The 17,763-nt window shown below is 39.9% G+C and overlaps 1 protein-coding gene across 9 annotated transcripts in view; it reads right to left on the bottom strand.

The window, feature by feature from the left end:
* The window catches only part of WDR17 (WD repeat domain 17), a 92,259-nt gene that overhangs the window by 55,766 nt on the left and 18,730 nt on the right, over nucleotides 1–17,763 (bottom strand). For all 9 annotated transcript variants that reach the window (XM_066236030.1, XM_066236032.1, XM_066236033.1 and 6 more), the window contains 3 exons: nucleotides 12,396–12,524; nucleotides 10,266–10,449; nucleotides 4,021–4,251 (listed from right to left, as the gene is read on the bottom strand). In XM_066236030.1, the coding sequence (XP_066092127.1) occupies nucleotides 4,021–4,251; nucleotides 10,266–10,449; nucleotides 12,396–12,524 (544 nt within the window). The remainder of the gene's footprint in view (nucleotides 1–4,020; nucleotides 4,252–10,265; nucleotides 10,450–12,395; nucleotides 12,525–17,763) is intronic.

The following is a 17,763-nucleotide window of genomic DNA, read 5'->3' as shown; positions in this document are numbered from 1 at the left end:
AATGTGTACCCCAGGGATAATACAAAAGTCAGTTCAAACAAAATATTTCTATTATGAAGGTAAAAATTCTCTGATGGTCTGGCTTTGTCCAAGAATATAACTGGAACTAGTTAAAACAGTAGTTTTCCAACATTTCTGGCTCCAGCACTCTATTCACATGGAAGTGTTTACATGAAAAGTCAGAAGTCGGTACATAATACAGAACAAAGCGGTGCTTTGCCGACTGACTCAGAGCAGAAGGCAGAAAGCCACTCAATACACACTCAAATACACAAACATACTAATAAGCACAGTTTTAAAATCACTGATTTAAAATAATGGGTGAACTGCATTATTGTGGGCAGTTCTCTGTGAATATTTCTTTTTTCTCCTTCCAAAGGAGGTAAAACTGGACAACAGAGGGCCCGAGGTTATAGTCACCTGCACGCACCTGAAGGGCAGAACCTCTGTCTTGTTTAATGGAGACTGGGCCGCTGAGGTGCGGACACCTCAGGAGCAAGGTGGGCGTGATGCCCCGGGCCAAGGGAAACCACCGACCACCACCAGTTTCCATCCTAACTGGCTCCAAGTGTCACTCACATCAGAATGTCTTGTCAGAGTCAACACGGAGCATTTTCCAGATCGTGGCTATTGTAAATACGCTGTAATGAACATAGGGGCATATATAATATATTCTTTCAAGTTAGCGTTTCTGGGTTCTTAGGATATGTTCCCAGAGTGGGATCGCTGGGTCATAAGGCAGTTCCACTCTTAATTTTTGAGGTGACTCCACACTGCTTCCCACAGTGGCTGCACCAGTCTGCATGCCCATCAACAGTGACAAGGGTTCCCTTTCCCCTTTTCTCCACAGATCTCACCAATGTGGCTGTTTGTTGACTTATTGATGACAGCCATTCTGACTGGTGTGAGGTGATATCTCACTGTGGTTTTAACTTGCATTTCTCTGATGATTAGTGATAGTAAACATCTTTTCCTATGTCTATTGGCCATCCGTATGCCCTCTTTAGAAAAGTGTCTAGTCAGCTCCATTGCCCATTTTTAAATTGGATTATTTTTTTTGTTGTATTGAATTTTTATAAGTCCTTTATTAATTTTGGATATTACCCCTTATCAGATGTGTCAGGGAATAATGTTCTCCCATTCAGTGGGTTGTCCTTTTATTTTATTTTCAGAGACAGAGAGAGAGAGTCAGAGAGAGGGATAGATAGGGACAGACAGAAACGAAGAGAGATGAGAAGCATCAATCATCAGTTTTTCGTTGCAACACCTTAGTTGTTCATTGATTGCTTTCTCATATGTGCCTTGACTGTGGGCCTTCAGCTGACTGAGTAACCCCCTGCTCGAGCCAGTGACCTTGGGTCCAAGCTGGTGAGCTTTTTTTTTTTTTTTTTGCTCAAGCCAGATGAGCCCACGATCAAGCTGGCGGCCTTGGGGTCTCAAACCTGGGTCCTCTGCATTCCAGTCCAACGCTCTATCCACTGTGCCACCACCTGGTCAGGTGGTCTTTTCATTTTGTAGATGGTTTCCTCTGCTGTGCAACTATTTTTAGTTTGATGTAGTCCCATTTGCTTATTGTCTCTAGTTTCCCTTGCCTGAAAAAATATTGCTGTGAGAAATGTCTGAGATTTTACTGCCTATGTTTTCTTCTAGGATTTTTATAATTTTATGTCTAACATTTAAGTCTTTAATTCATTTTGAATTTATTCTTGTATGTGGTTTAGGAAGGTGGTTTTGTTTCATTTTATGCAGGTATTCATCCAATTTTCCAACATCATTTACTGAACAGACTGTCTTTACCCCATTGTATGTTCTTGCCTCCTTTGCCCATCAGTAGATGAGTGGATAAAAAAGCTGTGGTGCATTTAAACAATGAATAAAAATAAAGGAGGCCCTGGCCGGTTGGCTCAGTGGTACAGCGTCGGCCTGGCGTGCAGGAGTCCCAGGTTTGATTCTTGGCCAGGGCACACAGGAGAAGCGCCCATCTGCTTATCCACCCCTCCCCCTTTCCTTCCTCTCTGTCTCTCTCTTCCCCTTCCACAGCCAAGGCTCCATTGGAGCAAAGTTGGCCCAGGCGCTGAGGATGGCTCCATGGCCTCTGCCTCAGGTGCTAGAATGCCTCTGGTTGCAGCAGAGCATCGCCCCCTGGTGGGCATGCCGGGTGGATCCCGGTCGGGCGCATGCGGGAGTCTGTCTGACTGCCTCTAGGTTTCCAACTTCAGGAAAAAAAAATAAATAAATAAAAGAAAAGAAAAGAAAGGAAATCTTACCTTTTGCGACAGCATGGATGGATCTGCAGATTATTATGCTAAGTGAAATAAATCAGTCAGAGAAAGACAAGTACCATAGATTTTACTTACATGTGGAATCTAATGAACAAAATGAACTAACAAGCAAAACAGAAACAGACTTACAGATAGAGAGCAGGCTGACAGCTGTCAGGAGGGGGTTTGGATGAGGGAGGGGGAGGAAGAGAGCCAGAAAGGACAAAGGAACTCATGAGCATGGATGACAGTGTCGTGATTGCAGGGGAGCAGGTGGAGGAGGGTGTGGAGGGTCACTGATGGCGACCTGACCTGGGGAGGTGATCACACAATATGGTGTACAGATGAGGTCTCAGAGAACTGGGCACCTGAAGGAGGTGATCACACAATATGGTGTACAGATGAGGTCTTAGAGAACTGGGCACCTGAAGGAGGTGATCACACAATATGGTGTACAGATGAGGTCTCAGAGAACTGGGCACCTGAAGGAGGTGATCACACAATATGGTGTACAGATGAGGTCTTAGAGAACTGGGCACCTGAAGGAGGTGATCACACAATATGGTGTGCAGATGAGGTCTCAGAGAACTGGGCACCTGAAGGAGGTGATCACACAATATGGTGTGCAGATGAGGTCTTAGAGAACTGGGCACCTGAAGGAGGTGATCACACAATATGGTGTGCAGATGAGGTCTCAGAGAACTGGGCACCTGAAGGAGGTGATCACACAATATGGTGTACAGATGAGGTCTCAGAGAACTGGGCACCTGAAGGAGGTGATCACACAATATGGTGTACAGATGAGGTCTCAGAGAACTGGGCACCTGAAGGAGGTGATCACACAATATGGTGTACAGATGAGGTCTCAGAGAACTGGGCACCTGAAGGAGGTGATCACACAATATGGTGTGCAGATGAGGTCTCAGAGAACTGGGCACCTGAAGGAGGTGATCACACAATATGGTGTGCAGATGAGGTCTTAGAGAACTGGGCACCTGAAGGAGGTGATCACACAATATGGTGTACAGATGAGGTCTTAGAGAACTGGGCACCTGAAGGAGGTGATCACACAATATGGTGTACAGATGAGGTCTCAGAGAACTGGGCACCTGAAGGAGGTGATCACATAATATGGTGTGCAGATGAGGTCTTAGAGAACTGGGCACCTGAAACCTGTATAATTATGTTAACCCATGTCACCCCATAAAATTTAATTTAAATAAAAAGTAGCATTTTCTTTATGACCCATTAGCTCCTGTACGCAAAAGGAAAATGCAGAGCCGGATAATACCTTTCATAACGGTTTGTGCGTAAATTCTTAAAAACCTTATGGAATAAACGAGATAGAGACATATGTGTTGGGTTCTTAGGGGTTGAACTGTTCCCCCCACAAAAGATGTTGAAGTCCTAACCCGCAGTATCTGTGCATGCGACTTTGTTTGGAAGGAAGATATTTGCAGATAGCCATTTTCTTAGTCAGTCTGCAGAAATAAAGAACTGACATAAAACAAAGTCAAACTGTGGGACAAAGGACTGACTGGGTTAAATCAAAGTCGAGCCTGCCCAGCCGAGTTAAATCATTCCAGTGCCCACAAATACACACTTCAGACAGTGCTCTGGAATCAGAGGAATGTAGGGGAATGTCTGCACAGCTATCATTTTAAAACCAAAATTCTGTTACCTTCGGCTTTATGCTGTGTATATAAGAAATTATATATACAAGAAAACGAAAATTGAAGAGCGCTAATAAAACCCTCACCTGGCTGGAAAATCGATAGGCTGCCATCCATGTGACCGAACACCACCTTGCCCTTCCTCTGGGAGTGCCACCGGAACACGCTGATGTCAGACAGGAAGCTGTGGGCGTCCCTGTGCGCGGCCACGCCGCTGCTGGGCCCCGAGATGGTCCAGACGAACAGCGGGCCCCTGGGGGACGTGAAGGCCACGGCGTCGTCCTCGCCCCAGCACCAGCTCAGCGCGGCCGGCGTCCCTGGGACAGACGCGGACGGACACGTAATGCACAGATCTGGCAGGAGGCCGCCCCGTGATCTAACATTTGCATTGCCAAGCTCAAACACAGGAGATGAAATATGCTCGTTATTAAAAAATAGTACTTTCTCTCTTGAGAAGTGGGTTTTTAAAGTGAAACTAGTGAAACTAGATGTCTAGGGCCCTTCCATAGTGAAAGGAACCTCGCTGGGTTCACAAGTACAATCTGGTCAGATGCCTCATCTATTCAAAGACATGTACAGAGTTCTTTCTTTCAGAAAACTGTATGCCTATAAAAGCAGTGAATTCTTACTGGGCTTTTGTGTAGGAGACCTGCTCTAAGCATTCTATGTATACAAATTGGTATAAGGTACAATTCCTGCTTTAAAAGACCTTAAATAAAAAATAGCGGAGATAAGGATTAAATATATGAAAAGGTAAATGTTACTATATATAAAAAAATAAAATTAATACTGCAATCTGTTTTAGCAACAGTTTAGATTCAAATCTTAGCTTTCCCTCAGAGGAACTAAACAAGTCACTTGACCTTTCTGAATCTCTGTTTCCTCATCCATAAAATAGACATATTAAAATTATCTGACCACTTACTTCACATGAATATTAAGAAGATAGAATTGTGTATGTAAAAGTCCCTTTTAAACTGTCAGACAGTATACAAAAGTTAATCATCCCACTGTTACTATAATCAAATAGATCCTAAACAAACAAGTATTATGGTAAATTTATGACTCAAGACAAAGATTGTGACTCTTCCAGCAGGTCTTAATTGATTGCATCACTACCATCTAATTGAAGATGCATGAGATCATTTGAAATTAGGGCTCCGGAATGTATTTTTAACAAGGTTCTCCAAACGGCTGGACATGCAGGAGCATTTGTGAACCATGGGGCCACTGTTCTGGAAAGGAAATGGGATTTGAATTATTCCCTGAAGGAGCGGTAGAGTTTAAATATGTGAGATGAACACTATTTTCCAGGAAGACAAAATGATATAAACAAAGGCAGAGAGTCAAAAGTTATTTGCTGACAGTAACAGCAATGTGTGTCAGTAATGCACCAAGAGGCAGAAACTGGAAACCTAACACCTAGTTCAGGCCCTGACTTATAATGGGAACTCCATAATTTTTACTGAATGAATTAATGAATGAATGAAAATATAAATTAAAAAGTATAGAAAAGCTGATGTGGTTTTAGGATATATATATTAACAGAAGTAGAATTTCCTCACTAAGGGATAAGATACTCTGTATGGCTCATACCACCATAGCACCCTTGAAGAAACCATTAGAATGGTGGCTCTCTGAACGCATATCTTAAGAAAGGCAGCAAGGAAGAGAAGGGACCAGAAACAACACCACAGCATTACAGAAGCCAACACTGCTACAACGGCGTATTAAATGCAAGCACTTGTAAGAGTTCCATAAATAGCAACTCACTTAAGTCTCCTAATAAGATTCTGAGATAAGTAGGCTGTGACACTATCCACTGTTAACGATTTTTGTTTTCTGAAAGCATATTGTGACATTTTTCAAGTTCGTGACAAATTTAACATTTTATATTTAACAAATTAATACTCATTTTCCTTTAAATTAATATTTTGATTTGGAAAAATAATGATGAATTAAAAAATACAGTTTCAGGTTCAAGTTCAACTGCTGGATGTGGAAGTTCTAGTATTGATTAAAAAATTGACATGCAGCCTGACAAGGCAGTGGCCCAGTGGATAGAGCATTTATCTGGGATGTAGAGGACCCAGGTTGGAGACCCTGAAGATACCGGCTTGAGTGCAGGCTCATCTGGCTTGAGCAGGGGCTCACCAGCTTGAGCGTGGGATCATAGACACGACTCCAAGGTCGCTGGCTTGAGCAAGGGGTCACTCGGTCTGCTGTAGCCCCCCACCCCGTCAAGGTACATATGAGAAAGTAATCAAATGAACAACTAAGGAGACTAAGGAGAAGAATTGATGCTTCTCATCTCTATCCCTTCCTGCCTATCTGTCCCTATCTGTAAGCCCTCTCTCTGTCACTGTCACACACACACACACACACACACACACACACACACAAAATTTATATGCAAACTTTTACTTTGCTTAAGCTGGATTCTGGGAAGAAAAAAAAATGTCTAAGACATTTGAACAGGATTATTTAAAATGAAAATGACTAGAAATATTTATATCTTTTTTTTAAGTTTACACTCTTCAAATTAGGATATATTTAGCATAAGTGTCTGAAATATTTTACAAATGTTAACAAAGAGTCTTACTTATTTGCACATTCAGTGGAAGCTATGGTACACACAGCTGATGAATGAAAATGGTGGAAGTCACGGTGGAAGACCACCATGACCAGATGTGATGCATATGATGTCTGATGAGGAAGCAGTGGATAAATTAGGTCGTAATACAATGTTACGTTGTCTAATCTGTACTTTCATATGTTTAGGTAACATGTTATTATGCAGTTCTAGTCTAGTGTAGATTTTGTGTGACAACTTTATCAGAACAACAACACTGTGTAACATTTTTAGTTAATGTCACATAACATAGAAAAAGACTTTTAAGGAGTGTTTATTGTGTTATTTAAAACTAATTTCACAAAAAGCTAGATTTAAAGTATTGGGAAAATACATTGCTTACTGATATAAAGAATACTGGAAAATCTTGTAGGATTGTGGTTGGTACGAGAACACGTATGACCAGAGGGATGGGGAACCCTGACTGAGGCTGTCGATTACTTTTATACATTACAAAGCTTGTACCAAAAGTAATCTGGCTTTTTCTTACTGATGTATTGAAAACCTTAAGGAAAACTGTTACTTATATTAATGGAAGCTCACTGAATAATTGTCTTTTAAAAACATTTTGCTCATAGATTGCAGCAAATAACTGATACTGACATTCACTGGTTATTCCAAGTAAAAATAATAAGTAGGATGTATGAAACTGGGAATGAGATTTACATTTTTCTAGTTGAAAAAATAACCTTGTTTTGGCAAATATTTTTAAGATGAAATTTATGTAACAAAATTGGTATATTTTTCTTGTATTTTCAACACTCTCAATGACCTAAATTTGAAAAGACAAGAAAAAAGCAATAAACTAAATATGTTGAACATATCCAAAGATTCCAAAAGGTGTTAGTATTTTAGAAGCAAGATTTAACTCTCATTGCCTATGAATTCACAACATTGTTACTACATACTAAAAAGAATATTATAAAGAAACTTTTAACAAAAGAAAGTTAGTGAGATTGTCAGTCAATTTTCTACCTTAAAGTTATAATCAATGTTTTGTAAGAAAAGAGTTGAAAATGGAAAATATATCTATTAGTAGTTTTCAAAACCATAATCCACAACTGACCTACATGTGCTGCTCAGAAAGAGTGAACTACTGTGATATTTATTTAGTACAGAAACACCATTTACTGACGTCGTCATTACTATGGAGTATGATTCTAGGTAGAAAGAGTGAACTACTGTGATATTTATTTCATACAGAAACACCATTTACTGACGTCGTCATTACTATGGAGTATGATTCTAGGTAGAAAGAGTGAACTACTGTGATATTTATTTAGTACAGAAACACCATTTACTGACGTCGTCATTACTATGGAGTATGATTCTAGGTAGAAAGAGTGAACTACTGTGATATTTATTTAGTACAGAAACACCATTTACTGACGTCGTCATTACTATGGAGTATGATTCTGGGTAGAAAGAGTGAACTACTGTGATATTTATTTAGTACAGAAACACCATTTACTGACGTCGTCATTACTATGGAGTATGATTCTGGGTAGAAAGAGTGAACTACTGTGATATTTAGTACAGAAACACCATTTACTGACGTCGTCATTACTATGGAGTATGATTCTAGGTAGAAAGAGTGAATTATTGTGATATTTATTTAGTACAGAAACACCATTTACTGACGTCGTCATTACTATGGAGTATGATTCTAGGTAGAAAGAGTGAATTATTGTGATATTTAATACAGAAACATTGTTTACTGACATTGTCATTATTAGGGAGTATGATTCTAGGTAGAAAGAGTGAATTGCTGTGATACTTAATACAGAAACACCATTTACTGACGTCATCATTATTATAGAGTATGATTCTGGGTAGAAAGAGTGAATTACTGTGATATTTAATACAGAAACATTATTTACTGACGTCATTACTATGGAGTATGATTCTAGGTAGAAAGAGTGAATTGCTGTGATATTTAATACAGAAACATTGTTTACTGACCGTCATTATTATAGAGTATGATTCTGGGTAGGAAGAGTGAATTACTGTGATATTTAGTACAGAAACATTGTTTACTGACTTCGTCATTATTATAGAGTATGATTCTGAGTAGAAAGAGGGAATTACTGTGATATTTAATACAGAAACATCATTTACTGACATCGTCATCATTATAGAGTATGATTCTAGGTAGAAAGAGTGAATTGCTGTGATACTTAATACAGAAACACCATTTACTGACGTCATCATTATTATAGAGTATGATTCTGGGTAGAAAGAGTGAATTACTGTGATATTTAATACAGAAACATCATTTACTGACGTCATTACTATGGAGTATGATTCTAGGTAGAAAGAGTGAATTGCTGTGATATTTAATACAGAAACATTGTTTACTGACCGTCATTATTATAGAGTATGATTCTGGGTAGGAAGAGGGAATTACTGTGATATTTAATACAGAAACATCATTTACTGACATCGTCATCATTATAGAGTATGATTCTAGGTAGAAAGAGTGAATTACTGTGATATTTAGTACAGAAACATCATTTACTGATGTCGTCATTATTATAGAGTTTGATTCTGGGTAGGAAGAGGGAATTATTGTGATATTTAGTACAGAAACATCATTTACTGACGTCGTCATTATTATAGAGTATGATTCTGGGTAGGAAGAGTGAATTACTGTGATATTTAGTACAGAAACATTGTTTACTGACTTCGTCATTATTATAGAGTATGATTCTGAGTAGAAAGAGGGAATTACTGTGATATTTAATACAGAAACATCATTTACTGACATCGTCATCATTATAGAGTATGATTCTAGGTAGAAAGAGTGAATTACTGTGATATTTAGTACAGAAACATCATTTACTGATGTCGTCATTATTATAGAGTTTGATTCTGGGTAGGAAGAGGGAATTACTGTGATATTTAATACAGAAACATCGTTTACTGACATTGTCATCATTATGGAGTATGATTCTAGGTAGAAAGAGTGAATTACTGTGATATTTAATACAGAAACATTGTTTACTGACATTGCCATTATTATAGAGTATGATTCTGGGTAGAAAGAGTGAATTGCTGTGATACTTAATACAGAAACATCATTTACTGACGTCATTACTATGGAGTATGATTCTGGGTAGGAAGAGGGAATTATTGTGATATTTAGTACAGAAACATTGTTTACTGACATCGTCATTATTATGGAGTATGATTCTGAGTAGAAAGAGTGTAGTGATATTATTCAAATCCCTGAGACCCACGGGTGTGAACTGGGACTTTCTACCTTGACCTAAAAAAAATAAGGGAAAGAAACCACCTCATCAGGGCACTAAAGGCACATACAATATTGTGCTTGTGTGTCTCAGATTGGAACACAGGAATGAATAAGCACGGCTAATTGTCTCATTAAGAAAATCTTATCTATTATTTTTACATGTACTATTTTGAAAATTTTTGTGTTATATTTAAATATGAACAAAATTATTTGGTATTTACTATGTTTTAATTGATCAGTGTTCTAAATATAATTATTTCATGAAATTTTGTTTCAGTTTCACACACATGCACACACACAATAATGAGTCATGATGTGAACTGTATTTCTCACACAGATTGCCATAAAAGAGTTTGACTACTTTAAAACCTGAGCTAATTAAATAATTTTGTTTACTGAAATAAAAATATGGCATTCAATAAAATAAATTCCAGTTGCAAATATACCTTTTGTGTTGTTGAGTTTAGCAAGGACTTTTTGTTCTGCAACATTCCACACGATCACTAAATTATCGGTACTGCCACTCGCAAAGAGATCAGGGTTGTGTGGACACCAAGAGATAGCTGTGATTGCCTTTTTATGTTCAGACATGATTGCGTGGAGCTTAAATTCATTATCACGGTGATCCAACTAAAACAAATACACAAATAAAACATTTCAGTGCTTCTCTTCAGATCATACACTTTCCGTTAATCACGTCACTTTTAAAAGCTACCTACATGAAAATTAGCACACCTAATCACAAAATAAGAACACGTTTCCAGCCTTGGTCTATTTTCAGGTATATTCCAACAGCTAAAAGAAACTATTTTTGAAAAAGTAAGAGAGAACTGAAATTAAACATACCACTTTTAAAAACAAGTAAAAAAAATGCTATGTACATTTAAATATACATACTAATTCAGAATTATTTTTATGTTTTCTATAACTAAATCTATTTATGAGGAAAACACCTTTGGTCCGAAATATTTTTCCCCAAAATTTTCACTTATGTTTGAATAAAAAATACTTATGTTAAATAAACCAACTGGTCATTATTACACTATTAAGATGTCCAAAGTCTGCAGAGCAATGGACCCGTTTTATGGTACTGCATTTTGGATGAGGCATTATATTGTGTCCTTAGATATAAATGGACAAAAAGAATTGCCAGTACCTAATTTTTCCTATTTCTTTTGTAAATGTGCCATTCATTAGTGAATTGATGAATCTTTTGATCATTTTTAACATATTTGAGATTACATGTCATTTTGTTGTACCTTGTTTTCCCTTACATGATGTTTTCTCAAATGGCAAAATTTTCTTCTTTTTCATGGCCAAATAATAATCTATTGTATGCCGATAGCACATTTTCTTTATTCAGTCACCCATCAGTGAACACTGGCCGCTTCAGGTCTCGGCGATTGTAAATAATGCCTCAGTGAACATGGGGGGGGCAGGTATCTTTTCAAGTTAGCGTTTCTGTTTCCTTCGGATAAATAGCCAGCAGTAGAATTGCTGAATCATATGCTAGAGCTGAGATTTGAAAATGTTCTCTTGACAGGAAATGCAGGCAAATGGAAAAATTTATGTAAGCACAGGCAAGATATAAAAGAGTATGAGATGTTTCGGAAAATACAATTATCTTGCTATGTCTGAAGCTCAAGGTAAGAGAGAGACAGAAACAAGAAGACTGCAAAAGAATGTCATGTCATGAAGTCTGGATGTTGATATTAGGGAAGGAGGGACAATTGAAGATTTAAAGTTTTAGATTTGCATTGCAGACGATTGATTGAACTCGGGTTTAATTTAGAGGGAGTCAAAGTAGAGGCAAAGAGAACATAAGGGGACTATTAAAATAGCTTAATTAAGAAGGATATGAAGATGATAAGAAAAGATACAAAATACTGGAATCACTCTTGGTTACCTGGGTGTAGGATGTAAGAGGAATCAAAGAGAACTCTCATATTTGGGGTTTAGATGAATTGGTCCACTGGTGACACCGAATACAGACTCCAGGTTTTAGGAGAAAGACCAGACGTGCACCTAAGATGCTTACGGCACCTCTCCATGGAGAAATGCCCAAGGCCGTGGGCTCTAGAGATCCGGAGCTCATTGAGAGATGGGACAGAGCGAGGGCATCAAGACTATCTCAAAATATACTATCTCTAATGCACTACCCACATTCTTCAACTAGGACAATTTTCTCAAGCCAAATGTTGTCACTGAGCAATGTTTGAAACAAATGAATAAATGAGTCCATTTACTCATATGGAAATGTAGTTCAGAAGAATTAACTGCTACTTGCTCATCATTCGTAAATGGGACTTTTTAATTCTTGAAGAAATTCTCTTTGGTGGAAAGCACATAAAGGATTAGGAAATCAATGAAGATTCTGCTAATAATTTAATACCATTATATAAGCATTTTCTAAAAGCTCGACTTGTAAAACTAATTTATAAATAGCTACAAAATATAAACTATATATCAATAAAATTACAGCATTAAGCTTTTCACGTGACTGGGATCTAAAACTATTAATCAAACACTCACTTTGCCTGGTAAGAGGGAAGCCCCGGAGGCGGCAGCCGGCTTACCTGGTACACGTAGACAGCCAGAGTGGCGCAGTAGGCGAACCTGTCCCCGCAGGCGGCGCACACGTCTCTGCCCCACGGCTGGCAGCCGGCGGCCAGCAGGCCCACTTGCCTTACCTGGGACATGTTGGCCTTGAAACACAAATGTGGAGGAGCGTCAGTGATTCGCATCATGAAATAAACTTCCGCTTCATTGTTCTATCTCTCTTCCTCAATGCTTATCTTTATGCCCCGAACATTTTTCTTTTATTACCCATGATCTCAATTTATACTTTCAGAGAATAGAAGTTTAAATCTGCAAATGTCCGTAGACACGAAGGCAGGCAAGCAGTTGACTAAATCAGGGAAGCAAGCGATTGTGAAACGCCCGCCACCCACTGACACTGGGCCAGGGGCTGGGCCCGGTGTTGGGGCACTGAGTCCTGAGTGACGGGGACCTGGGGACAGAGTCAGTACCCGTCCTATCTGAAGGGCCCTGCTTCCCCTGCAGAAGGCCATGCGGGGCCGCCACATGGACGGAGCCTCCCAGACAAACACACACGTGCAGGTTTTCATGTAAAATAAAAACACCTTTTGATGTAAAATGTACCAATTTTTAAATGTTGGCAACTCACTCAAGACAGCAAATTCAAATATAAAACACTGAGCCAATCTGGGGAGGAGCACGACGTTTACCATAGAACGACCTCGTTTTTACACGGATTCTCTAGTCTCACAATCACTACTTGCGTGACACAAGGGAGGTCCACGGGCTGGAGGGTGACACTGCTCATCGTGAAGCGTGAGTGGAAGGGAGCTGGACACGAGAGAAGGGGGTGCCCGCGGCAGCGCAGAGGAGGCTGGGAGCCCAGCCCGGGGGATGTGGGCAGCTCGGACCACACCCCTCACCCTGCAGTCCGCACGGAACCCACTTCTGACTGGTGTCAGCATGGTGTATCGTTCTCCATCCCTTTAGTCTTTTTTGCAGGGGGATATTAACATTTTTAATTTTTAATTGAATTTATTGGGTGACATTGGTTCATAAAAATATTTAGGTTTCAGGGGCACAGTTCTATATCATCCGTGTTTGTAATCTGTGCTCCCCGCCCCAGGTCGTCTCCTTCCATCTCCATTGCTCCCCCTTAGCCATCCGGCCCTCTTACCTCCTCTCCCTCCGGTGTGCCCGCGCTGTGGTCTGTGTCTATGGGATTGATTGATTGATTGATTTGTCTAATCCCTTCATCTTTTTCTATATGTGTCTTTAAAGTGAATGTGTTTCTTGTAGACAACATGTATTTGACTCTTGTTTTTGATCCACTCTGACAATCTCTGCTTTCAGTGGGCACATTTAGACCATGGACATCGGGGCCATTACTGGCACAGTTGTTTGTCACTGCTTCAACTGTTGCCTGCTTCTTTGCTCCCATTTCTGTCTTCCCCACTTTTTCTTCCTTTTGTGGTTTCAATGAAGCACTTTATAGGATTCATCTTTTTCTGAGCATATCAATTATATCCCATAGAGTGGGTGTTCCAGACTTGGCTAATACATTCACAACCGGTCCAAGTCAACTTTCCAACAACACTGTCCCGCTGGTCGGGGAGAGTCAGTTCCCTGTAACAACAAAATACCCCAGTCCTGCTTCCCTTCCCTTGTGTCCTCGTTCCGTTCACTTACACAGTGTGTGTCTGTGTGTGTGTGTGTGTGTGTACACAGAAAAACACATAACCAAATACACTGTACATTAATTAAATACATTTGTTGGATAATTAAGAACGAAGGTTTTAATTTTCACCATCACTCACTCATTCTCTGATAGTCCCCCTTTGTTTATACAGATCTGAGTTCCTGACCTGTATCATTTTCCTTCTCTCTAGAGAACTCACAACATTTCTCTTGCAAGGCAGGTTGCAAACAAATTGCCAAATTGTTGTCTGAGAAAACCTGTTTCTCCACTTTCTAAGGATAATTCTGCAGGGAACAAATATCCCTAGGCTGGTGTTTTATTTCACTCCACATTTCACATAGTTCATTCTGCTCTCTTCTTGTCTATGTGGCTTCTGAGAGGTCGAATGTAATTCTTACCCTTTCTCCTCTATTGATAGAGTGTTTTTTCCTTTGGCTTCTTTCAGGATTTTGTCTTTGCCTTTGATTGTCTGCAGTGTAAGTACGATTTGCCTAGGAAGGTGGAGTTTCTTCGGCATTTACCCACTTGGTGTTCTCCAACCTTTCTGGCCCTCCTGACTGGTGTCACCATTAATTTGGGGAATGCTAATTATCATTGCTTCTTTCTTTTCTTCCTTCTTCTTCAAGTATTTCTATTACGTGAACGCTTGCTAAGCCTTTTTACAGATGTATCACAGTTCTTGGATATTGTTATTTTTCTCGTTTTTTTTTTCTTTGCTTTTAGTTTGGAAGTTTCTACAGTCATATTTTCAAGCTCAGAGATTCTTCCTCAGCCAAGTCCAGGCTACTAATGAGCTCCCCCGAAAGCAATCTTCGTTTCTGTTGCAGGGTTTCTGGTCTTTAGTATAACTTTCTTATTCTTTCTTAGAATTTCCATATCCTTGCTTACATTATCCATCTGTTCTTGCATGTTGTCTGCTAATCATAGTTTTTAAGAACCTTGCTCTGATCATCGCAACATTCCTGCCCTGTCTGACTCTGGTTTTGATGCTTGTTTAGTCTCTCCAAGCTGTGTTGTGTGCCTGTGTGTTAGCCCGGTGACTTTCTGTTGAAAGGAGACGTGCGTGGGTAAACAGGCTGGAGTCCTGCGCTGGCAGGGTGCGCGGGAGAGGAAGCGTTCTCAGTGCTGTGCCTAGGGCTCTGCCTAGGGCTCTGTCTTCCAGTGAGTCTGTGCCTGTGTGTTAGCCCGGTGACTTTTGTTGAAAGGAGACGTGCGTGGCTAAACAGGCTGGAGTCCTGCGCTGGCAGGGTGCAGCGGGAGAGGAAGGTTCTCAGTGCTGTGCCTAGGGCTCTGTCCTCCAGTGAGTCTGTGCCTGTGTGTTAGCCCAGTGACTTTCTGTTGGAAGGAGACGTGCGTGGGTAAACAGGCTGGAGTCCTGCGCTGGCAGGGTGCGCGGGAGAGGAAGCGTTCTCAGTGCTGTGCCTAGGGCTCTGTCCTCCAGTGAGTCTGTGCCTGTGGGCTGTGAATCTCACCAGTGATTCCAGCAGCAGCATGGGGCCTCCCCAGAGCTGTTAACTGTCAGGCTTGCTCCTCTGCTCCGTCCAGTCCCGCAGAGGACTCACCTGGTGTTCTTCTGCTCAGGTGCCGGGGTCCGGCCCCCGGGGGGATCCAGGGGTCCCACAGGAGGAGACGACGGCGTCGGTGAAATCAAGTGAGAGAGCCGAATTCTTTTCTTTCTCTTTATTCTCTGGTTAGCATTTACTGCCAGGCATCTCTGCTCAATGCTAGTATAGCTCCCTTTTTATACACACACACTGAGTTACAATTACATGGTGTTAATCATTGCTTCTGTTTCACTATGTTTACATGTTTCCGGATAACAGTTAATTTATTTCTATAAATTACAAACCAGGTAGCAAATCATTCAAAGTACAAAATAACTTGAATAGTGATAACAACATCGGTAAAAGCTTTTAAGGTATTAGTACTAATAGTTAACTAACTTTACTGCTGTTGTGAGTTAAGGGGCAGAGAGAGATTAGCAGACGAGATTATTAAGGACTAACAATGGACCACCGCTTGCTCAGGCAAATGGCTTTGAGTTTAAGCAGTGTCCTACTTTTTCTCACAAGATTCCAAAAGGCTTGCCTATGAAGAAATTGACATAACATTAAGAATAGCTTTCACCCAAAGATATACAGAGTGCACTTGCAAGATAGCCTAGTAGCAACATAAGACATTAATTGTTATTACTTCTATGGATTTCCCTACATTTTTCTCATTATTAAAGAATTTTGGAAAGTATATAAATCTTATGAGAACATCTCATTGAGAAAGCCTAGCAATTGCCTTTAGTCAAAAGACAATTCTCTTAGCAAAACATTCTTTTCTTGCCGACTGCGCTCTCATCCCAGGCCACACAATGGGCCATCCTACTACACCTTATCTAAGATACTATTGTCTAGTCAAATATTACTTATTTATTATATTTAAACACTAGTTAAGTTCTAATTCTATTCTTCTCAGAGTGTACCACTATCTGCAGATCAAATAATCAAGAAGAAAGGAATGTTTCTCTACTCTATCACATGAAAAGGCTAGGGAGGAAAAATGTTGAATTAAGTGAAGGCCGAGAGGTGCTCTGTGCACAGCCACTGCCTCCTTCCCATTCACAAGTCACAATCTATTCTTTCTAACATGATTAAGAAGGAATTCTCCTACAAACTTAACCCTTTACGAGGGATATCATAGCCAGCCTCTTATGTCTATGAGCCCAGTTCAAGGGGCTTACAGGCTTTTCTGTGGAACTCACATCCTCTGTCTCATTTCCAAAGAAATTACTACGAATCTACAGGGAAAGCACGGTACTATTATCCCTGTGCCACAAATAATAGCACACACCCAGAAAAGGGGGGATATAAGGCCAGATTAATTCAAAAAGTCAAAGGGGGAAGTATCGTTGTGTCTCTCCTTTGGGTGACTTCGTCAACCCGCAGCCATTGGTCTTCTCTGCTGTGACTTCGTCAACCCGCAGCCATTGGTCTTCTCTGCTGTGACTTCGTCAACCCGCAGCCATTGGTCTTCTCTGCTGTGACCTTGTCAGCCAGCAGTTGTTGATTGGCTCCCGACACTCAGGCATGCTGGGATTCCCTGCATCTGCCTGGCTGGCTCTCTACCTTTAAGGGCAGCAGGGGGCCTTGTGACCTCACCTCTCTCATGGATCTAAGAAGAATTGTTTATTTTTCGGTTCATTCAGTTTCTTACTATTTTAGGCTAGTGAGAAGACTTCTAAGCTCCTTACATGCCCAATTAGAAACTAGAAGTCCCCTTGCTAACTGTTTTATTTATTAAAAACAAACAAATTACTTTGAAATCCATGCCAATACATTTTTTATATTAACTCTCAGTATGTCCTGATTTACTACCTTTATTTTTCATATTTGGGTAATGTGAACATTTTGATTTTGTCATATCATGTGGTATGCCTTTTAAATCTTACAGTGCAACAACATAAATCCTTTTTAAATTCAGAGTCAAATAACTTGTCCAAACTAGCCATTAAAATAATAAATAGGACAAAAAATGGCATTTTATTATAAAAATCTAACATTTTTAATTAATATTTAAAAATCATCCATTATTAAATATGAATACTATTACACATATAAACATGAATTATGTATTTAGTCTGGTAGTACAGGTATTTGAAACACCTATATTACTTTTCAAACGTATTAAAACCTGTATGTATGAATATACTATGTGGC

This window comes from Saccopteryx bilineata, chromosome 6 (assembly GCF_036850765.1).
Source record: "Saccopteryx bilineata isolate mSacBil1 chromosome 6, mSacBil1_pri_phased_curated, whole genome shotgun sequence".
Taxonomy (NCBI): domain Eukaryota; kingdom Metazoa; phylum Chordata; class Mammalia; order Chiroptera; family Emballonuridae; genus Saccopteryx; species Saccopteryx bilineata.
Note: the sequence above shows the minus strand (reverse complement) of the source record. Positions and strands in the feature narration are given on the sequence as shown.